The 24,453-nt window shown below is 39.3% G+C and overlaps 1 protein-coding gene across 1 annotated transcript; it reads right to left on the reverse strand.

Annotated features, from left to right (window-relative positions):
* Positions 1–7,068: 7,068 nt before the first annotated feature.
* On the reverse strand, positions 7,069–10,655 carry LOC122666272 (aluminum-activated malate transporter 9-like). Its single transcript, XM_043862444.1, has 6 exons — positions 10,235–10,655; positions 9,958–10,095; positions 9,543–9,812; positions 9,252–9,388; positions 8,973–9,119; positions 7,069–7,843 (listed from the first exon to the last, which is right to left on the reverse strand). The coding sequence occupies exons 1-6, from the start codon at positions 10,596–10,598 to the stop codon at positions 7,160–7,162; spliced, it is 1,740 nt and encodes a 579-aa protein (XP_043718379.1). The 5' UTR covers positions 10,599–10,655; the 3' UTR covers positions 7,069–7,159.
* Between the last annotated feature and the right edge of the window lie 13,798 nt (positions 10,656–24,453).

Genomic DNA, 24,453 nt, shown 5'->3' on the forward strand with positions numbered 1-24,453 from the left:
GTGCGGTTCCATCTTGAGCTATTTATCAATGAAGAAAGCTGGCGATACTACATTCACATAACTCCTGTTGTCCACTATAACTTGTGCGTCCGAACATCCGATGTCCATCAATGTAAAGAAGATACAATGACATCTCCAATCTTCACCTTTAGTTTCTGCCACCAAAATTTTTAAAACAATGTTAATCTCATAGGGGTCATCATCATAGTCACCCTCGTGAGTGTCTTCCAAATCATCCCCTTCCATGGCTGCGGGCTCGGTCCAATCATCGTCAAGTTGGGGCTCACACATCTACATCTCTCTGTTAGATTTTATGGATGTGATGACTGAATTTTCCTTTCCACGCTTCAGACAGAATTTGGCAAAAACCCATTGCAATGGTAGTACTTGGTAGGTCAACTAGGAATGAAAGGTTTCCTTACTTCAGTAGACTGGTTGTTGTAGCAACGTGGGGCTGCCTTGAGTAAGTCCTCTGCATCCAAAGCCTTTTCAACACAATCATCGAGGTTTCGTATATCGACCACACTACTCTTATTCCTTATAACATGTCATAAGCCCAATTTGAGTCTAGCTATAAGTTGCTCATCATCCTTATCAACACTTGTATGCTGAACCAAGTGATTGAACTTATCAACATACTCTTCTACTGTGAGGTTGTCTTGCCTGATAATGTTGAGTTAGTTGTTCATGTAGCCAACGACGATAAGAAGCAGACAAAAATTTTTCCTTGAGAAAGTCCTTCATCTAGATCCACGGATTGGACAAATTATTCACTGGCAGAAAAAAAATAATGAAGAATCTAGCTAATAGGACAAACACAATTAGAAATCAAATAGAAAAAATCACAAAAGACAAGAAAAAAATATTTATAACCTCGGAGATAAATATTAATCCTAAGGAAACAAATTGTGATATTAAAAAATCAAAATTGACGAAATTTTTTTGGCAGATATTAAAAAGAAGAAATAATTGATTAATACGTGGCTCCGTACATAGTTGTATCATCCTATCCTCTTGGTTGCATCACCAATCTTTAGCTCCTCCAATGAGCTTTGTTGTAGGCAATTGCATCTTATGCTCCTATGATAGACGAAACCACTTGAAGTAGTCGTTTAAGGTGTTGAGTCAATCATGGAAAGCTAGTGGATCGTGCTTCCCGTTGTATTCCTTCTGGTCCAGCTTCACCTTGTGTTTGTTGTCAAGCTATCGAGGATTTACTTCATCACCCTCCTCTTCTTCATACAAGTCATTATAGATCGCAGGTCTTGTTGATCGTAGAGTAAGCCTAGGGGCACGATTACTAGTGGCATTAGTATTAGATTGCTGCATTTGTTGTGCTTGTTGGGCCTGTGAAACTTCTACTGCAGCCAACCTGTCTGATGTCTACTGTAACTTTTCTAGGATAGTATCCATAGGGTTTGGAGTGGAGCTTTCCGCCGTAGGCTCTGATACCAATTTAATGTAAGGCTAAATCACGAATGATCTAATCCCAGGCAGGATCTTGATCATGATTAATGAATTTCAGATTAAAGGAACAAATCAACAAATAAAATAAAGGCAAAATTACATTTACCACTCTTTTAGTTTAAATTTATTATGTCTACCACCCCTATAAATTAATTAATTACGTCTGTACCCCTGGGTGCTAACTCTGTTAGTTTAAATTGAAAAGATAATTTTGCCCTTCTATATTCCCTATTGATTTGAAAAGTTAGTTTTACCCTTCCTATTCTCTATTAATAAACTAACCCCGGATCCAAATCTTCTATGGCGACGACAACCTTCTCCGGTGACGACCACCTCCTGCTCCGGCGACTGCCACCCCTTGATCCAACAGGTAACTTCTGCTTCTTCTTCCTCTACTTCATTTTCTTCATCCAAATCTAGTAATAATAACACAACACAATTAATCTTGATTTTTTATTTAATTTATTAATTCCAAAGCAAACCTGAAGCTGCGATCATCAACCCCTTTGCTGAGACTTTGGCAGGCAAGAACCGAAAGAGGTTTCTTCTTCGCTCTTTCCCTTTCAGACATAAACCACAAGGGGTCAACAAAGCCTCAAGAGTTATACCTATTGGAAAAGATTGACATTTTGCATGACTTTCTTGACAGAGAGAAAAGAGAGAGGCAACGGAAATATAGGAATTGAAAAGAAGATCTCCATTTTTCTAAACTCTAAAGTCTACTCTACTTTGCTCATCTCTCTCTCTCTCTCTCTCTCTCTCTCTCTCTCTTTTAGAGTCTCTGGTGATTGTCTTCTGTGTTTGCATTTGTGAATCTCTGTTTGCAAAAGTGAAGATCGGCTAGTGATCGAGCAAAAAAAAAAATGCACGCAAAGACCAATTTAGAGGTGACGAGTGTAACGGCATCGTCTCCGCCGAAGTCGCCGCCTCGAGGATGGCCGGTGTACTATGTACAAAGCCCATCGAGAGAATCGCACAATGGGGAGAAGAGGAACGGATTGATCCATTCTACGTCGGTGATCAGCCCACCAATTTCAGAGAAATGTTCCCCGATTCGTTGAACTCAAGAAGGGGAAAAGGTAAAACAGAAATGGAATTGAAGATGGGTTTGAGAATGGAAATCAATTTCCTACCTGCATGGTGATGATGGGTTTCTGAGGTTGACTGGCAGCCCACAAAATCAAGGAAAAGAGGGAGAAAAGAATGATGAACCCAAGAACAAAAGCCAGAAGGCAACATCGACGGGAAAGGCTCTTTTCGGTACCGTCATCGTTGAGTAGACCTTCTTTTGCAATTGCATTGAAAGGTTCCTTCCAAGGCTTATGGCTCTTGCGATGGCCACCACGAGCGGCTTCATTAGGTAAGATCTTGCTGTAGCCGGACTTCAAGAAACCAGAGAAGCGGCTTGTGGGGGACTCCCTAGAATGTCGACCTACGGAGGAGTGAGAGGCGATGAAGGTTCTCCTCTGATTTTTGGTTTTTTTTTTTTTTTGTCCATTTTGAGATTTGAGAAGATGGTGTTTTGAGGTAAAAAAATAAGGGAAATTTACGAAACACCCCCTGAAAATGGGTCAAAACTTTGATCACCCCCTGAAATTTGAAAATACTCAGATCATCCCCTCTACACTAACGGTGTTAGTCTGCTGTTAGTTATTGGTGTAAAAGGACTATTTTACCCTTGTACTAAATCATTAGAATTAAATTTATAATACTACCCTTCCTTCATCTTCAACCTAAAATACCCCACCCCTTTCCTTGCAACTCCGCCACCGCCACCGCCACCTCTGCTTTGCCCTAGCACCGCCACCTCCGCCAGCCCATGCTCGATCTCTCTTCGTCGTCTTCTTCCTCTCTGCCTGAACCTTTATTTCCTTGGCTTGCAGTATAACCTCATTAAACTGAGGTTGTTTCAACATAAGTAATTGAGGGCATAGTATTTCATTGGACTTGGTATCCCACTAATCCACCTTAACCGACTCAAGGCCACAACAATTCTCTTACCATCATGAAGGAAACTCTTAAAAGGAACTCCATGGAAGGAATAATTTGGTTTCTCAAACTGACACAAGGGTTTGGGATCGAACAAGTTCCAAGCATGGATTTCCCAATTTCCTCTCGTCTTCTCCGTGGGATGAGCAGGCTTAAAGCTGAAAACCAAGGATTTGAACTTTTAACTTGTAGCAACAAAACCCTAATCTGATTCAAGGGGATCTTTGCATGCTTCTGAAGAATTCCTCGCCAGAAAAAAAAGAAGAATGTTTTCAGGGATGAATTGTGTAAATCTTTATTAAAAAAAACAAATTGTGTAAATCTAATAGCAGCGGATGATTTCAGGGATGAAATTCCATGAACTTGATCTCAGAAGGGGGTTTCTTTCAACCCAAAACCTTTGTTGAAAGAAAGAGGGTACAGATGCCGGTGGCGCCATGGCGGTGCAATGGGGTTACTTAAATTTTGATATCTGGCCGTTTGCTTCAGAGAGCAATTTCAAAGAAATAATTAACGATATGTTGGGATTACTTAAATTTTGAGAACCAGATGAGGTTCTTAGGGAGGGATGAGGTCCATACTTGCAGTCTCCAAACTTGCAGTCGGCACCGGCAGTGAAGAGCCAATGATTGAATGTAACATTCTCTTCTCCAAAGGAACCACCAAAATAGGTGGTGAAAATGATATCTTCTTGTTCTGTTTTAGCCGGTTGAAACCTCCTTATGAAGCAGGAACGAAAGATGATATCTCCACCAAAGAAGACCTCAAGAATTCTTTGGTCACCACCATGAATCTTAAATTAGCCAGCAGGAGAGTTTCTACCTATTCCCTATTTCGGTTTTAATATCCCCTTGAAAATCTGAGGAAAAATACAGGGGAGAGACGAACGAATTCCATTAGAGAGCCATTATCCCTCCCCAAGAACCTCATGTGGTTCTCAAAATTTAAAGCTCTTCTTTTTTTTTTTGCTTCGGTGAACTCCTTAAGATTGAGTTGCAGGCGTTTGACCCAAAAAAAAGAGTTGCAGGTGTTCTTTTTGCTGAAAGACGAGTTCAATAAACTAGACAATCTTGAATCTTCCTTCAAGCCTAGCCATGGTTTCGATCTTGGCTGTGGCGGTGGCAACAGGAAGGAGGAGAAGAGCAGCAGAACAGAGAGGAAAGGGTGGAGAAAGAGAGGGGGAGGGGGTAGTGATCATTGCATGGGAAGAGGATGATGTGGGATGGGGCTGCACGGCGGTAATGGTGGTGGAGATGGTGGTGGTGGCGGCGGCGGCGGCGGCTGCTGGGGCAATGGTGGTTGTAGAGGAGAGGGAATATTCCCATTCCTTATTTTAATTAAAGAAAAAAAAATACATGTTGGGTTTTTAGATCTAAGGGTAAAATAGTAATTTACTCTTCTCAAGGGTAGTTTAGGGTTTTTAAAAAATTTAACTAGCTGACTTCATCAGTTAACTAACGGTAGGGTCTAATTTGAGTATAGGGCTCTAATGCAGGGGGTGATCTGAGTATTTTCAAATTTCAGGGGGTGATCCGAGTTTCGACCCATTTTCAGGGGGTGTTTTGTAAATTTCCCAAAAAATAATATTACTTATTCCAAGTGAGGGTAAATAAAGAATGAGGTTTTATTAAGGGTAATATGGGCATTTAGATTAAAATTGGGCGATGACATCATCACTTAACTGTTCTAATCTAATAGTAGGGGTACGGTTGTAAGGTTTTTCCAGAATACAGGGGAGGTTTTTAAATAGATTAATTTGTAGGGGTGACAGGTGTAATAGATTCAAACAACAGGGTGGTAAACATAATTTTCCCTAAAATAAAAAGCAGAAGGTAGAAGAGAAGATGGAGGGATAGAAGGGGAATAGGGATAGAGAGCTATCTCAGTCGTGGGTCTCTCACCCTCAACTCTCTCAGTTGCTCTCTCAGCCATGGGCCTCTCACCCTCAACTTTCTCAGTTGTTCTCTCAACCTTTCTTAGGACAATGGTTTGCAAAAGCAAGCTTCATTTCTTTCATTCATTCAATTCTACTAAAAAACTTACAATAAGGCCTCTATATATAGTGAGGACTTAGCCAAGAGAATAGCAGTAGATACTTGCTAACTAAGAAATTACAAACCTCAATAATTGACTAGTCAAAGACCAGTTGTGGTCAAAGGACAGCTATAGGGTACGATTGTAGTCAAAACAATACTGTAAAATATGGAGCTTCTAGAAGCTATTGAGAAACTAGTAGAAGCTGTTGAGAAACTGGTATGGAGCTTCTAGAAGCTATTGAGAAACTAGTAAAAGCTGTTGAGAAACTGGTTGGAGCTGCTGAGGGAATGGCTTGATGAAGCTGCTCAAAAGCTATTGAGAAACTGTCTTGATGAAGGCAAATTTGCTGGTCCAATTCTATCCCAAAGTTAGGGACTGGCTAGGCTCATGCTAACTGATCTTGGCTGGTCTAGTTCTTCTTTCTTCGATGGTATGTCAACCCATGCATGGGGCTAGGATCTACATCAAATATATTTAATGAACTAAATCTTACAGTTCGGTTGGTAGGCTCATAAATTGGACACTTATTAAAAAAAGATAATCAAATGTGCAGATTAGTAGGACTTCACACTTTCCTCCCTGAAAAGTGGAAAAAGTTCCAATTTTCTTCCATTTACTTTGTTACATTTTTTGTAACAATCTTTTTTTTTTTTTGGTAAACTTTTTATCAATCTTATTCAAACAGAAACCTCAATTGGCATAATCTGAAATGTTCAGGAATTTCAATGCGTTATCTTCCTTTTTGCGGTATTCTTGTTCTTAATTTTATAGTTTTATACCTTATCTACTATTTGAAACATGATTAATATTAATGAAATTATAATTTGGTGAATAAAAAATTATAGTTCTTAATAGTGGCAAAAAGATAGTTATTTAATTATAAAATAAGCAATTAAATAGTCATTCAGAGATCAAATATGTCAGAATAGGCATTAGGATCCTCTCTATCACTCAACCTTGTGTTATCCCTGTATCTTGCTTCATTTTGACTATAAGGAGGGCTGATGTGATTAATTTTAATTGTTGCATTTATAGAGGAATCTCTTGATTGGTCACATGTCAAATTTTAGGGTTCCAATCATCACCTTCTAATCTGCCTTGTAGCTTTCATGAGTTCAACAGTTAGGTATTCACCTCTGCAATCAAAAATCAATACAACCAAAATTTTGAGAAATAGTGAGTGATACATTGATGCAATTTAATATGGTTTGCTGCCTGTTCAATATGACCTGATTTCATTTATACAAGAACGAAAAGGAGGGAAAAGATTTCATCTCAACTTTTGTCCTGTTTGCTGGACCCACCAAGTCTTAACTGTGAAAAAATCTCATCAACCATTTTATCACATTTGTTCTGTTGGTCCAGATCTGCACTTGGAAGGCAAATTTCACTTGCATATCTATCTTGTTAGTTTCTTTGATGGCAAAATTTTTATTCCCTCAGTTACATCAGTGTTTGCTAAAAGTTCACCGAAGCAAATATAACTGGAGAGGTCCTTGTCCTTGTGAGTAACACCAGCTGTAACTAATCAGTTAGAATTGCATTTCAAAACAATGACCAACTCAGTGTGACTTCCTTTTCATTCAACTATAGCCCTTTTCATAAATCTGTCTGGGCTTCATTATGGCATTCAGTTAATGATCTTGAATCAATAGATGTCCAAATCTCAATTCCTGAACCAGAATTGTCTAGACAATCTTGTCCAAAACCCAACCACCTCTGTTGCAGCAGATTCCTCAACGGGTTCCTTAAATTTTGCTTTCTCACAAAGTTCTTCATATGAATCAACAAGATTTTGTAGTCTTGCAACAAATTCGATCAAGAGTGAAGCAAATGTTGCCAAAGACAAGGCACTTGCACTTTCATATGTTTTTGATTCTTCTTCAATAACAATGTGAGGATTCATTGAGAAACGTGAAGGCCATGATTTGAACATGTTGTCTGAGGGACCTGGTGGCTGGGAGGAGTTCACAACTGGTCTACTATTTCGAATATCCAAGGTTTTTGACCGTGGGGTTGACCTAATATCCAGCACAGCTTCACTGAGGGACTTGATCCCCAGGAACCTTCTCTCATCATTTAGACCATTGAGAGCATCCTCAGCAATTTCCATGTCTTTTGTTGGTCGTTTTCCGATTTCCCAGCTCTCGGAGTCCACGAGAAGATATGATTTTTGATCTATCTTCTTCTGCAATTCGTCTGCTGCTTCATGCACCTCTGAAAGTATGTCTCCAGGGCTCAACTTCTCCATTTTTTTGACTTTGTTGCCAAGTTCACGTAACAATTTAGCAGCTTCGGTACCTACTTTCAGCAGCTCATTATGAAAGACTATTCTTTTTTCTGGGGGTGCCTGTATACATAAATTTTGACATAACAAGGTATGATAACTCCAATAAGGAAAGAGGGTGAAGTCAAGAAAAATACATTTCTGAACTAATAAAATGCATCAGATGTATTCTGTTAAATGCCTTAGAACATGATTATTTATCATTAGTTCCTTAACTCAAAAAAATAATGTGTTAAGCAATGAGCATGTATCATAATGGATTAATGAACCTCAAGACATGAACAAAATTTAATAATCCTTCAACTTCATGGCTGCACATGTTGTCAAGTTGTTAATATATCCATATGATATATGCCACCAACAGAAAAGATCAACAAAATTTTTTAGATCTGATTGTTTTGCTCTTCAAACTTTCGATCTGAACTATGGAACATCAAGATTTCTCAGGGATACGAATTCTTTAAGATTAGTTTGGATAAAAATTCAACGAAGCAAAATCTATATTGGGGTAGAAGAACAAAACTTATTAAAAGATGGGAGTAAGAAGGAAAGGATGGACTTATATATGGACAGAACCCCCTAAAACACTAGCAATACAACAAACCTGATCAAGCGTACAGAAAATATTGAACTCTTCTAGCAAAGATGTCACCTTTGCACTTAACATGTGCAGAAAGCAATTATATCCACTTCTCTTAGTAGGTAAGCAGCAGAAAACACTGTCAACTTACAAAAAGGAATAACTTCATAGTAGGTAATGCCATTTGGTCATATGACCAACTAGGAATAAAGAATAGAAAATATCCGGAATTATATGATGAATAACTTCATAAATACAAACTTCTAGTTTGATAGAACAGTCATGCTCGAACAGTGTGTGAAGAAAAATTACACCTTAGGTCAAAATACATTTTTAAGCCTGTCCAAGTATTGAAAGAAGTACCAAAAATCTGCAGTCACAGAAATTAATTCCCAGGTGATTGAGCCAACAACTTGGCTTATTACTATTAAAAGTCAACTGTCTCTAATGAGTTGTACAACAAAGACATGTTACGGCAAGAGACATTTATGACAAACTTCCCAAGAAGGATATACATCGTTTAACACAAACAAAAAGTAGCCCTAAGGTATAAGACATGACGAAAATATATGGTCTATTTGAATAGCTATACAGATGAGAAGGCATACCCACCTGTATTTCTGAAAGTATACATCCATGCAAAGCCATGACCATGAATGCACAATATCTCAATGCACCGCTTAATTTGGCATAGTTCTTCCAGGGATAATTGAACATTTTATATGGACCATGTGGCGGCTCCCAGATGGCAAAACTTATCTGCAAAATCAAGAATAAATTAAAATGATATCTTACTTCCTTTCAGTCCAATGAAATGCTAGTTGGGAGGGGAAGGGGGGGCGGGAACTTATCTGATGAAATGCATAGATAGCAGTTGCAACAAAAACATACCAGACTTTCCTCTTGGCTGGTAGATTCTACAGCTGACCTGTAGCCACTGTACATTGGATCATCCAAAGCTTGGTAGGTAAGAATTTTTGAAGGAACCCTATCATATTCAACACATTGCAGGTATGCACTAACAATACCTACAGAAAAGCTCCAAGGATTAATTCACAAATGTCAAATAACCAGAGCCAAAGAAACAATAATAATAATAATATAATAAAAAACAAGACAAATCTTTCTCAGCATCTCTCCAAAAAGAAAAGAAAAAAAAACAGATATGAAACATAACCCAACCTTCCAAGGAAGTCGCAACACCCATGAAATTTTTTACCACCAAGTTGTGCAGATCTTCTCCAGCCCAAATAGGGTAAATGCATATGTTTACAACCAAACAAACAGAGGCACCAAGGGCAATGAGCAGGAAGCGACTTACTGCTGTCTCGATAAATTGCTTCGTCCTATACCCAGATACCATTATGAAACAATATGTCAACAAGAACACCCGAAATCCATATTCATATGGCTTCATCGTGGGGTACAGTTTCGCAAAGGATGCAACAAATCCTAATTAACACAATAGATACCACAGCCACAAGGTACAAAAGGAAAACAAAAGCACATGTTATGAATGGGAAAGAAAATAAAATGTAAAGAAAGTACAGAACATGTATACTATATGGTTTTTTTCTCATTATTATAAGATTCATACCTACTACAAAAATACTCATAACAATGAAAACCTCTTCCCACTCTCCAGTTAGTGTACACAGCTCTGCCATGCCCAGAGCAAGTCCTCCAGCAGACAACGTTCCCAACCCACGATTCAACCCCTTACTAAGGGTTGCTCCTGCAGATGAAAATACACACTAAATTGTCTTGATGACAGACTAAGTAATTCATATAAAAACTTTTCAAAGTAGCCATGTTCTTTGTCAATCTGTGAAAGAAATTCAAACAAGAAACAAATCAAGATTAATTGCTGTTACCTATGCTGAACTCGAAGACAACTACGACAGTGAGAAGAGCCCAAACGGAATAACGACTGAGATCCTTGAAGGGTTCTTCTTTCAAGAATACAAGCACAGATATTAGCACCAATGCTAGACCAATCTTAGCTGCGAATATGGCCTTCCTGGGATCCGAAAGACCGAATTGCCATGCTTTAACAAACATTTCTTGCAAAGCTTTCCAGAAATTGATAATTGCATCTCCCGGCCGACGGAAAAACTCGCATCTACTTTCTTCGTCATCAGAGTCTGACCCAATAAGTGAATAACCCTTATGAAGAAGCAGTCTCTCCCTGCTCTTCTCTGCAAAAATATGCTTAATAGATCCCGTCTTTGCCGCCATCTTGTTTCCTTTTTTTCTTCACTGCGGAAAAGAGAATTAGATCAGCCAATGAAGTCAGAGAAGAACACGGAAGATCCACAAAGAAATCCGAACACCAAACTCCAACACAGAGACAATGAATGAAGCCGAAAAAAAGAATGAAGTAAGAAACACAAAAAAGATGAACTTTATACATAACAGAAAACCCACGAAGAAATCCAAAAAACAAATTCAACACTGAGGTCAATTAGATAAAGAAAAAATCCGAAAAACGAATCAAAATAATTCCAATCTACTGCAAAAGCAAAATATCCAAAAACAGAATAAAACGAAAATGCACAAGAAGAATGTATTCATTCACTGAGACGAAGCTACATACGTTAGAACACCTCAGCTATTCAAAGATCTTCATATCTCCATGAAACCAAACAAAAATTAACCACGTTGAAGAAGAGAGAGATATTTTCCTGGAGTCCTGGTTTTAAGAACCAATATAAAGAGAGAGAGAGAGAGGAGCAACCTTGCCAAAAAACACAAAAAAGAGAGGCAAGAAAAGGCAAATTTGATGATTTGATCTGTGATTTTTTCTTTTCTGTACTTTTTTTTATTTTTATGGGAAATTGTTTTCTGTACTTATTTGTTTAGAAATTGAAAGGGAGGAAATAAATAATATTAAATGACGAAGTTCTCCAATCTGCATCGTCGGACTTTGTTATTAAGTTGTTTTGAGAGAGAGAGAGATGGTGAATGAAAATGACAAGGATTCTTTATAAATAAAAAAAATGACAAGGACAAGTTTGACCTTCGAATATGGTCATCTTTCCGGACGGTCAGATTAACAGTTTGTGCTGGATATGTTTGACCGGTAAGCATAAATGCATAATCATACTTCAAGTAGGAAGTTGGGAAGACTCACTTCTATTGTGATCTCCCCTTTATTACCATCCAATTGGAATCTATTCAACCATCGTACGCACTTTTGAGTATATGATTCCCTTTTTCGCAAATCTGACGGTTGCAATCATAATTTGCTTAAGAGTGTCTACTGTATAGTAGCACGCATGTCTTTCGTTATTAGTGGTGAGCCACAACTCATAATAATTTTCTTGGGAATATGAGATCAGATATTTGCCAAATCAAGATTGTGGGACCCAATACATTAGGTTCTTTGGTAAGACGTGAGAGTAAGCCATGTGACTACTCATGGTAGGTCCCACTAAAAATGTGCTTACCTATCAAGTGAACCGGTTGAACCGGGTCTAGTCTTTGATGTCAAAAATTTTTATTTTTCAGATGCCTTGTCACATTGAAGCTGCCCTCATTCCCTTGTCTCTAGGGATGTAAACGGATCAGATTCGGTTCGGATAATGCTATATCCGCATTCGCATCCGATTAGTTTTCGGACGGATTCGGATAAAATGGATACGGACACGGATACGGATTGGATATTTTATCTGTTTACATGTAAATATAGCAATTCGGATAGCTATACCCTATTCGTATCCATATCTGTTTAGCTTTTGGACGAATTCGAATAGTGCTAAATGGATACGGACACAAATACGAAAACGGATTTCGACTATTCAGTTACATCCCTACTCGTCTCTCTCTTTTATATTAACTATTAGAATTCTATTTAGAATAGAATTAGTATTCTTATTATGGACTAATATTAAATAATAAGCTCAGGTTAATTATAGTATTAATTTAATTAAGGGAGTCATTGAGTTATATTAGGAATCTTATGTGATATCAAAGCCTCCCGTAGCATCATCTCTCTCTTTTATATTAACTCGTAATCACATCTTTTTATGAGTTTACTAATAATTATTATTTATTTTTATTGTTAGGCATGATAGCTTAATGTTTAGCAAAAGATTCAATAATGAGGTAGATTAAAAAATTCAAGGTAGGAACTCACTTTAATTGCCTTGGTTGAAAAGAGATTTAAGAACAATAAAAAAAAAAAAAGTTGAAGATTTAAAAAAAAAAATAAATGTAAATCATTTATTAAAGGGTCGGTATATAAAGCTTAAGAAAAAATATTTATATTTTCTTTAATTCATTCTAAAAATTTATATAAAATAAAAAGTCAATATTTTTATGTATTTTTAATAAGGTATAAATGACTGATAATGTAGGAATTAGGAAAAAAAGTCTTTTTATTTCTCTAATGTCTTCTAAAAGCGCATATATATATATATATAAATATATGAAAACTCAACTCAAATCCTATTCAACCCATGCACCACTCTCCAAGATTCATGCCAATAAAAGGTTTGGCTACTAGTATTTTATTTTTATAAACTCTTAACAGTGAATGTCACAATCTTTATCTTTTTATTTTTTTTTTATAAAAAAGAAAAATTATTAAAATTAAGGACAAAACAGATTGTCTATATCGTCGATTACATCACCTTTCATAGAATGTCTTGCAAACCTTGCTAACCTTTCATAGCATTTTGTTTTGCTACATTTATTAAAGAGCAAATTACTCAGACCTCCCCTGGTCTTACTGACAATTCAGTGAACCATCTCTGCCCTTTTGACAACTACTCAGACCTCCCCTGATTTCCAAAATGGGTTTCACTTAGCCCCAGTCCATTAACAACGTTAAAAATATGCATTCACTGACCAAATTACCCTTAGTTATATAGCACCATTACACTTCATATTCTCATTATCCGCACCATCTGAATCGAGCAAAGGAGAGACAACAGGGGTTGAAGAAGAAGAGGGGCGACTGGAAGTTCTTCTCCGACGACTGAAATTGATCTCATTCCATCACCGACCGATAGGTAATCAGTCCGGCGACCTTGTTCTTACCTCCGACGACTGCAACTTCACCTACATTGCTGCTTCACTCCCTTCTACTACCCTGTTGCTATTCATTCCATCTGAACTTCATCCCATATAGCTAAGAATCACCCCAACTTCAAGCTTGAACATACTATTTTACCACTACATGCAGTCCCTCACATTCCAGCAAGCTCCATTCCATTTTATGAAGTCTGATTTAAAAAATCATGTTTGCATTTTCCTTAATAGTTATGAAACTAGGGTTTTTTTTTATCCGAAATTGATTTTTGAGCATGTAAAATTCCTTTCAAATTGCAACATAGTGATGTTGAACTAGTACATCATCTGAGTTGCATGATTTATGCAGGTATGATGTCAAGCTCCAGTGTGAATGATAGCAGGTGTAGGCAAGGGAAATATATAAACATCAAATGCAAATGTCAAAAAAGGGCTGCTGTGAAGATCTCTGAGTCAGCTAAAAACCCAAACAAGGTTTACTATGTATGTCTTGATGACATTTGTGGGTTTTTTTCATGGTGTATGCCCGTAGATTCACCAGGGGAATATGGTTTGACTATGGATGCTCGAGAGGAAAATGGTGTTACTAGGAATGCACCAAGAAATGTGGGAGAAGTTAGTCTAGAAGATTTCAAAAGTCTGAAGAGCAGAGTGAAGAAGCTGGATATGTTTAATGAAACACTACAGATATTTGGGAAGATCATGATAGTTTTGTTTGTTGTTATGGTCGTGGTCATTATTGTAAAAATTTTGAAATAGGGAAGATGGGAACCTTGAACGAACTTTTGTTCATTGTCAGCTTTGTTATCTTTTTGTGGTTTAAAGGATGTAAGAACCCCTAATTTCTTAATGCAATGGTTCCTTGTTTGTGGTTAAAGAGTTACTCTTAGCTTTGTTTCTGAAATATTTGACATGAATGGTGAGATCCAATGACATTAATCAATGGCTTATCTCATTAAAAAAAGAGATATTATTGGCTGCCATCAGTAAACATGGGATTCCATTTATAGAGCTACAGACCTCCTCGGATTTTGATCTGTACTTATCACTCCCTTGCTGTATTCCTAAATTTTAGATAGCAGCAACCCAATTTAGATATAATATCAAACCCTTACTGCCCATGCAGAATCCCAGGTTACTTCTCCTCACGGACTCTCAAATCTGATTTTCTATATTTAAAGACCATGCAAGAAGATTACCATTAAGGTCTGGAATCTTGCTGAAAAAATAAAAACTCCAGCAAAGTAACTTGCTAGACAGGCTGCACTAGTGTTCAAAGCTGCATATACTTCAATAACATGTGGCATCCAAATTCTAAAGATCCATGTGGCAGCAGCAACTCATGCACTACTTCTCCTTTTTATTTTAAAACAAACACGTGTTGTTCATGTGAATGTCCTACTCCAACTCAAATACAGCCAAGCAGTGACAGTAACAATGGTATTGGACAATGAAGACCTGTGAAATACACATAAACTCCATACTGTTCCATTACTTCTCAAACACAAAGAAAACATCAAATTATTTTGCACACATCATCTATACTGTTCCATAAACAACCATAGAAGCCCAATAGTTTCACCAAATTAACTCAATAACAAAATAACAAAAAAACACAACGCAACAAGGTGGGCTGGCAGCAGCAGCAGGACCATCACCACCACAACAACAACAACACCACCACCATCATAACGCAACGGACCATCACCACCACAACGAAAGACCACCACCATCATAACAAAGAACAACACTATCACCATCATAACAGCAACAGTAGTAGCAGTAGCCAGCAGCAACACCATCATCCTAACAGCAGCACATCAGCATCAGGAAGTCAGAATGGTTCAGGTTCATGAGGACCATGGGCAGCTTTCTCAGCCCTCCTTGCCTTCTTCTTGGCTAACTTGGTAGCTGCTAATCTATGCTCTTGCGCAGTGACAACTGAGGTTGTAGAAGATGCCATTGACCTTGTCACCCTTTGAGATGAGCTGGTTTCACAATGTTTATTACTCTTCTGCTTTCCCTGTAAAAGTCCATTCTCAATCAGTTTCAACAACAAAATTCTAAGAGCTCAAATTCTAATCTACTGGAGCTCTTTGGCAGCCCCTGTTATATTACATACATAAAAACATAACTTGTTAGAGTATGTTTAAAAACTTTTAGGAATAATACCTTGGACCTTGATCTCTTCCTAGAAGAAGAACCCTTCTCAGCTACTGGAGCTCTTTGACAACCCCTCCTATTGTGCCCTATTTCCTTACAGAAATCACATCTGATACTTTTTTTGGACTTCCTAATATCTTGAGAGGATTGTTCACCAGGTTCCTTTCTTCTACTCTTGTGTGGTCTACCAGGTAACCTCCTTAATGGTGGAGGCTGCAAGACAAGATTGCCATCATTATCGTCATCCAATAGGAGGCTTACATATGGTAATAGGTGTATCATGGTCTGCTGTGCTTCTAGATATGTTTCTACTGCAAAATATTCATCATAGTAATCTTCTATCTTTTTTCTCTTAAAATTAATTGATGTTGCACCATGTTTGCAAGGTAGTCCTGTAGTACCCCACACTCCACAATCACAATAACTATTCTCCAAATTGACTACAAACTTGTACCTCCCATCTTGTACCTCAAATTGATTTGTGGATGCAGGATAAATTGTACAAAATATGGACTCACTTTGTACTATGTCCAATCTCTTATTCATTTGTGGTGTCACCCTACCCACAAATGAGACACCCATTTCATATCTCTTATGTAACCTACCCATCAATCTCAACCTTATCTCATCAATCAAGGTAAGGATTGGTTTGCTTCTTGACTGTCCTATCCACTGGTTGAAAGACTCTGTCATATTGTTAGTGACATGGTCACTCTTAATCCTATGGTCAAATGCATGTCTAGCCCATGCTGATACTGGATTTTTCATCAAACAGTCATGGGCTTCCTTATTGAGAGACTTCATGGCATTCATTGACCTCTGGAACTGAATGGGATTGTAGGCTCTGACAGCAGCCCAGAAATGGCTCTTTAATAGTGCACCAGGATAATTCACTTTAAAGTTGTTGTACAGATGCCTGGCACAATGCCTGTGGTTGGCATATGGAAATATCTGTGCTATTGCTTGGGAGAGTCCCTATAAAATAACAAAATGAAATTGATCAAAATTTATGTGATGTATAGTACAAGTCATAAACAAATTGGTTTCCAAAATTGATCTAAAACAAGAGCAAACCTTACTCATCATACCTTTTGTTTATCAGTTATGAATGTGATAGGCAACTCTATTTCTGTATAAATTGAATCATGCAAGTGTTGTAAGAAGAAGATCCAGCTATCCTTGTATTTAGATTCAACAACACCAAAAGCAACAGGGAATAATCCATTATTCCCATCAACTGAAATTGTTGCCAATAACACACCACCATATGGTCCTTTAAGGTGGCAGCCATCTAAGCCTATAAATGGCCTACACTCATTCAAGAATCCCTTCTTGCATGCTTCAAAACAGATAAACAAACGCTTGAATACTCTCACTTCTTTCAATAGCACTGTTCTCAATTCAGATTCTATCACATAATTGCTCCCTACATTTTTTTCTAATAACTTATTTCCATACTTTGGCAAAAGTGCATATGACTCAGCATGTGATCTTTCAATCCACTCCCTTGCACGAACCCGAGCCCTATAATATTGCATTTTGTGAGGCTCAAGTTGCCATTTGTCTTTCAACAACTGCTTCATTGTCTCTTTTTTCAAATTTGGGCCACTCCTCAATTTGTCCTCAAGTTTGTTGGCCATCGATGTTGATGTTGCATTATTATTTGTGCTAACTCTGACACAAGTGTGCTCTGAGATATATGTTTTAATCATATGAGTGCCCACCTCATCAATAGGTGAAGCATGGTACCTCCACATACACCCATCACCTTTACAAATTACAGTAACCCTTGACTTTTCATTTTTTTGTCTCAGAAATTCAAATCCCTCTTGAATAGAATAATCGGCAAGAGCAGCCCTGAATGCATAAACATCAATAAAAATTTGTCCAACTTGCAAGCTAATTCTTTCACCCTCCTGATTTACCCCCTTTAATCCCTCCTCTTCATCTGACTGGTAATCAGACAACTCATCCTTACGCTCTACCTCCTCTGATTTACTATGTTCAGAATCTCCATCACTCTCACCATCACTACTATCTATAGATGTTTCAATTTCATCCTCAAACCCTCTTTCCATTCTTCATCATCTGGATCAGACATTTCAAAGCCCTCATCATCAGTAGCATCCTTGGTACCTGAATCATCTTCTCCACCCCCCTGAACACTACTCTCCTGTATAGTAGCAGTTTGGCTACTTAAATCAACATGTCCACCCCCTTTAGCATTAGTATCCCCTATAGTGGTTGTACTCTGACTTGACACCTTTACCACACCAACATCTCTAGCACACTTGCTAGCAGTCTGAACATGCTCAAAACCAACAGCAGTATCACTAAGTTTAGCACAGCTTCTACTTGATGATCTGATAGTAGAAGGAGTCTCAGTATTTGCACCAACTGTGCCAATACTCTTACTATTAAACCTCACAATATTATTACCCATGGTAGTGGCACCACCTCTCCTAACAGTAGATTTTTTAGGTCTTATGGTGCTAGGACCACCTCGCTTTTGAATATCAGTTCTGGCTGTCCCCATAGTTGATAGAAACTCATCCTCTCTAACTGCCAAACTGCTTACCTCATCCCTACCTACCACATCATCAGGATATCCATTAATGGTCCAAGTATTTGTTATTTCCTCACTAGCTTGCACATTGTATACAATTACTTCAACTGCATCCAATTGTTCAGCCACACAAAACATTTTTAAAACATCCATATCACACATCACTTCCATCTCTTGAATCATATCAGCTAACATGAATTTCATCTGGAAAGTCACTGTTTTTCCCTTAGGGATATGTCTCAAGACTGAACTGTAGACATCATATACCATATCAAGGTATCCATATTTATCTGGGTCTACATATCTCTCTGTAGTCCTCCCATAGTAATGATAAACTATTTTGCATACAGTACCCATATTGTTTCAAACTAGTACTCAAATAGTGGCCTGCAATGGTTAAGATATACATATAACTCATCATAAATTACAGACATGATAGATTTTTGAGAATGCACAGTTAATTCACAATGTTTTACTTGCACTAAAAATACACATGGATTAATAGCATCACATAGCATAAAAATGGGGGGTGGGGGGGGGATTTAACTTACGGTTGAGCTATTAGATTAATGACATTACATTCAATATCATAACAGAGCATGACAGAGCATAAAAATGGGGTGGGAAGGGGGACTTCTACGGTTAATTTTTTATTCCATAACAGAGTATGGCATAGCATACCAATGGTGTGGGGGATTTAATTTACAATAAAGGGTTGAGCTATTATGGATGAGCTAAAAAATGATACGGGAAAGAGAAATTGATTTGTTTTTTTTTTTGGTAGAAGGGAAGAGAAATTGATTCGATAAATCATAACAAAGCATAAAAATGGGGGGTTTTTACCTTACAGTAAGGGGCTAAGTTTGGGTTCTTGGTTCAGGGATGAGTATCAACTCAAAACCGATGAGTGCTTCGATTAGGGTTTTCAGTCTGACAAGAGAGGGATGAGTATTAGTTCATAGTAGCATAAATGAATGAATAAGATAGATTCATAAGGAGAACAAAATACCTTGGGGTTTTTGGCCAGAGAAGATGAGAATGGTTCAGTCCGAGAAGATGATTATCATTTCATGCCATCGTAAATCACTGAAATCGATGGGGTTTTTGGCCAGAGAAGATGACAATGTTTCAGTCCCAGAAGATCATGATGCTTCAGTCTTAGAAGATGATCCACCCCTAAACCTCAGCGCACGATGGGAGGTGAGTGAATCGATCCATTGCAGGTTAGGGTTTCGGTTTCGTTGAGAGCTTGTGAAAGTTAGAGATGATGATGGGTTTGCTCTTTAGGTTATCTATTCATTAAGGGGTAATAGGGTAAATTCATATTAGGTAAAAACTTGTTTTTTTAGTTTTTGAGCAATTATCCGTTACCTATCATTAAAAAACTAACGAACTGGGGCTAAGTGAAGCCCATTTTGGAAATCAGGGGAGGTCTGAGTAGTTGTCAGAAGGGCAGGGGTGGTTCACTGAATTGTCAGTAAGACCAGGGGAGGTCTGAGTAATTTGCTCTTTATTAAACTATAAGCAATAAAAATTGAATTTTTGGACATATTCTTAATACACTATTCAAAATGATTAAAATAATTTTTAGTGTCAAAGAGAACGAAGAATAATTTCCAAGGCCATGGATTTGTTGTGTTTGCTGCAACCAATTTGCCAGCATCTCTGTTGAATCTGTCCACAATTGTGAGTACCGTGGAATTTGGAACATATGGTTCCGGTATCATGCAAAATTCATAAAGTAAAAATGGGGTCGTCACCTAGGGTTAGGCCCTAGGACTCGATTGGTTCAACCCTATCCATGGAAGTGGAAAGGGCTACATGATTTCATATAGTATGTTCAGAGAATTTGGGTAAGTTGTCAAGTTATGAGAGTGGAAAGGTGTTAGGTAAAGTTGTAACAGGATCGGGTTGGGCCGGGCTTTATAGAACCCTAGCCCAACCTTAAGTCCCCTTAGCTAGGCCCAGGCCCGACCCGACCCTAACTTAGAGCCTGAAAAATCCAACCTTGACCCGCCCTCAGGGTGGGGCTGGGCTGACCCTAATTGGCCCTGATCATGGGGAGGGGGAAGGAAATGCATGGGCTGGAATGGGCCGGGAAGAAAATGATCAATTTTACGCAAAATAAGACTATAACATTTTATCACTTATTATCTTCATATATAATTTATGATATACCAAAATGTGGGTGACGTTTAAAGTTTATAATATATAAATTATATCAATATATATTTTTAGTATAACTTAAAACAGGGTCGGACTAGGCCGGGTTAGGCTTAGCCTGAGGCCTCAACTCTGGCTCGACCCAACCCTAACTCAGGGCCTGAAATTTTCAGCCCTCGCCCTCAGGGTCAAATATCTCAGCCCAGGCCCTGTTCGGGCTCAGGGCGGACCAGGGCGGGTTAGGGCCGACATGGCCAAACTTGCACCCCTAGTGTTAGGCACCCATCTCGCCCGGCTATACCGGTCTTTCTACTAGATGATTGATTTCAAATGTTCTCCTATGATAATGCAATTTAGAATACCATGTATGATGATGAATCTGCATAAAATAATGAAAAATCGCAAGAAAAAAAAATGCTTAAATGATCTACATTATGCTAAAATAAATTATCAAATTTTTTTTTTTTGGATGAATAAATGATCAAAATATAAAATGTACCTAACAATGAAATTTACCAAAAACACAAAAAATACGAAATGGATCACCTCCCAGCTCAGGTGGAGATAGACAGACTACCTGACTCTCTCTTGTCGAGTAGGATGACAGTTGTTGATGAGGTATTTCGCTCTCAGACTTTTGGCAAAGTAACAACTATACCATTATATAAAGGGGATTTCGTACTCAGAATTCGGGCAATGTAACGATTGTAATGGAGACTTTTGCTACTCGGACTTTGGGTAGAGTAACGGCGTCACTAGGGATGAAAAGAGCATATTGCTCGAGCTTCGGGCAGTACATCGGCACTATATGGACTAAAACGTCGGTAGGGCTTCTTAGACTTCGACAGGGCTTCCACGCTGCATCGACTAGACATCAACAGAGCCTCCTAGACACTGGCAGGCTTCCACACCATATCGCCAATAGGCAATAGGGCTCCTAGGGGCCAAAACTAAAGCCTGAAAAAAAGAAGAAGGATAAAGCTTCTCTACGGACCAAATCCTCCCTCTTTTCTCTCTCTCTAAATTTCTGGATTTTTCAGAGCTTTTCTGTCGAACACTGGACTGTACTGAAGGAGGAGGAGCCCTCTATTTATAGAAGACCCCAAGTGCTAATGTACGTACAATTATTTAGTGTAGTCCATAATGATCATGGTTGCCATGTTATTGGACCACCTTGCTCCCATCGCTCTGTCCCTTTCTAAGCTACTACCACCATCTTCATATGCTCATGAGACTCGATTTAAGTTATATGGCCAGATCATTGAATTCTACATTTTACACTCCTACACGAATTGTTCTCCAACAAGCCACAACTTTGAGAGTATTCCTCATCAATAGTTAAACTTACCATCAAGTTTGTGTACATTTCGTATCATCTATAAACTGAATAATCTCTCTTAGACTTTGCACCTCCACCATCAGTGGTTTTAGAGATAGGACCCTAGTTAGAATCTCACCCCAAAGCTAATAGAAACACTATTCATGGACCCTCCCCCTCCCCCTCCCCCTTCACCTCCCATGCAAGCAAAACATCAAGATTCAAGCACACAAATTCCTAAAGAGTCATTAGAGTTACCTATTTAAGATCGAGCAACGCATGAAGCTATCAATAGCAAGAACTAATGGGATTATGGAAACACAACCTTTCTTGTGTTTGAACCCTTGCAGCTCGGAAACGGTTATTGTTGAAAGAGAATGATGGAGAGTGCAGATTTCTCGGATGGTTCTGGTAGAGCGTCCTTGGGCGATGCTCAGGACCCTAATGGACGACGTTCTGTAATTGACCTGGGGGGCTTCCTTGGATTTCCATGCTTACAGGCACAACCCAAGGTTGCTGCTGCGGCTCCCCCTCCATCATATGCAGCGGTGGTTAGGCCTCTGTAACCAGAGGTTGAGAGACTACCTTCACCGGTTCCTGATGGGTCTCTTACGAGGATTAAAATCCCTCAGGTAGCCTATGTCGCCCAGTTAAACAAGCTCAAATTCTCGCTGCTTGGACGTTTAAACTTTGGCTACACAACGATGGATCAGGTTCGGCTTGCAGCGAAGAGTTGGGGCTTGAAGGAGGGTGTTTTCATGAAGTCGTTAGGGAAAGGGTTTGTAATTTTTTGATTCCTTAATGCAGAGGACATGACAGGCATATGGAGGCGCGGCCCTATCCGCGTGGATGGTCAAGTGTTGCGTTTTCAACAATGGAAGAAGGATTTCATGGTTGACGATCAATCTATTACGCATAGGTTAACATGGGTCCGTTTCCCATGCTTGCCGCAGGAATATTTGCATGAGGAGTTTCTGTTGTCCATTGCAAAGGCGGTTGGCAGGCCGATAGCCATTGACAAAAGAACCAAAGATTCACATTATGGGCATTATGTGAGGGTGTGCGTGGACGTTGATGACACGGTGCCACGAGTGGAAGAAATTTATGTTGAGCGAGAGCAGGAGGACTAGCCGGAGATGTACTTGTTCAAGCAGAAGGTTGTTTACGAGGACCCTCCCCCTTGCGCACTGGTTGTCGCCGGTATGGGCATCGTGTTGATTCTTGCCCCAACCATGCCAAATAATATGCTGCAAAGGCGATAGTTCCAGGTGCCAATTATGTTGAGAACCAAGCACCGCCCAAACGGCACAGGCAAGCATGGCGGGCGCGAGATGCAATGGCCAGGACGCCCGCGGCCGTGGCTATTGAGGCTGCAGGGTTTGAATTGGAGTCGAACAAGGAAGGTACTAAGCAGTTAGCGCACTTGGCGGCACCTATTATGGATTCTCTTAATGGAAGGGATTCTTTTATTGGAAGGACTACTATTGGAAGGGATTTACACATTAGCTACAACTGTGCCTCTCCTATCTCATCGGATTTGGGCTCTCACACTGTTGTGGCTGAGAGTCCATTATCACATGTGAGTCCAGTATCATAGGTGGCTGAGAGCCTGTTACCACATGTGAGACTGGATCAAGTTGAGGGAGGATTCGGTGGTCTGAACCAGCCACAATGGTCTGGTTATCCGGGGCAGGTGGGGCCAGGGAATCTCTCTCTAAGCCCAGCCGATGAACAAAACGAAGTGAATGTTGTGGACGAAATTCCAGGAACGTTTTTGGTTGAGCGCAGCAACAAAGGTGGGATTGCTGTGGTGGTACACACAGGGTCTTCCCAAAGGAATACAAGGGTCAGTGATGCTCCTTTCATTGAGGTCCCTAGAAGGCAACAACTCATAGAGAAACATATTGTGCCAACAAATATCCTCTCAGGCTCTCGGCGGAGGGGAAAACCTGCAGGTGAAACAAGAGCAGTGGCGGATGGTCTCGCAATTCAAAATGACGCCGTGCTTAGGCGTCAAGACACCCAACATGAATTGTGATTATGCGGTTCCTTTTTTGGAACATCAGAGGAGCTGGTAACAGTAGAGCTCGTGCCCATTTAAGATTAATTGTGAAAGACCATAAGCCTAATTTCATGTGCCTTGTTGAGCCAAAAATCAGAGTGAACAGATTCCCTAGTCATTTCTTCACCTCGTTGGGGATGAACTCGGAGTTTATAGCTAATGATCGGGAGGAGGGACCTGCGAACATCTGGTTCATTTGGCAAGCTGGACTTCAACGCCCAACAGTAATCCTTAAATCTGATCAACATGTTTCCTTGCAGGTTGAATTTAACGGGATTAAAAACCTCATTTCGGCAGTGCATGCTAACTGTTTAAGGGCAATTCGGCGGCATCTATGGTGCGATCTTGTGTCACTGGCAGGGATGGCTTACCCATGGCTGGTCATTGGTGACTTTAATGCATACTTCTATGCAAGTGAAAAAAGAGGTCCAGGGCGCTTCAACTTGGGCTCTGCGGAGGAATTCGCTGCAATGGTTGAATCAGCAGCGCTGACTCTGCTCCCATCTCTAGGTAACAAGTTTACATGGTCGAACAATAGAAGAATGGAGAATGTTCAGGCAGTGCTTGACCAAAGTTTTTGTAATGATGTTTGGGGTCAGTATTATGAAGGAAGTACGCAACGGGTTCTTGTCCGTGGCTCCTCCGATCATTCACCGATTGTGGTATCTTGTGACACTCAGCCATGCCCTACTAATGTCCCTTTTCGTATGCAACGCTTCTGGGCCGAGCATGAGGACTTTCGTCGCATGGTGCAATGTTCCTGGTCAGCTCCGGTTTGGGGCTCCCC

The sequence above is a fragment of the Telopea speciosissima genome, chromosome 6 (genome assembly GCF_018873765.1).
Source record: "Telopea speciosissima isolate NSW1024214 ecotype Mountain lineage chromosome 6, Tspe_v1, whole genome shotgun sequence".
NCBI classification, from domain to species: domain Eukaryota; kingdom Viridiplantae; phylum Streptophyta; class Magnoliopsida; order Proteales; family Proteaceae; genus Telopea; species Telopea speciosissima.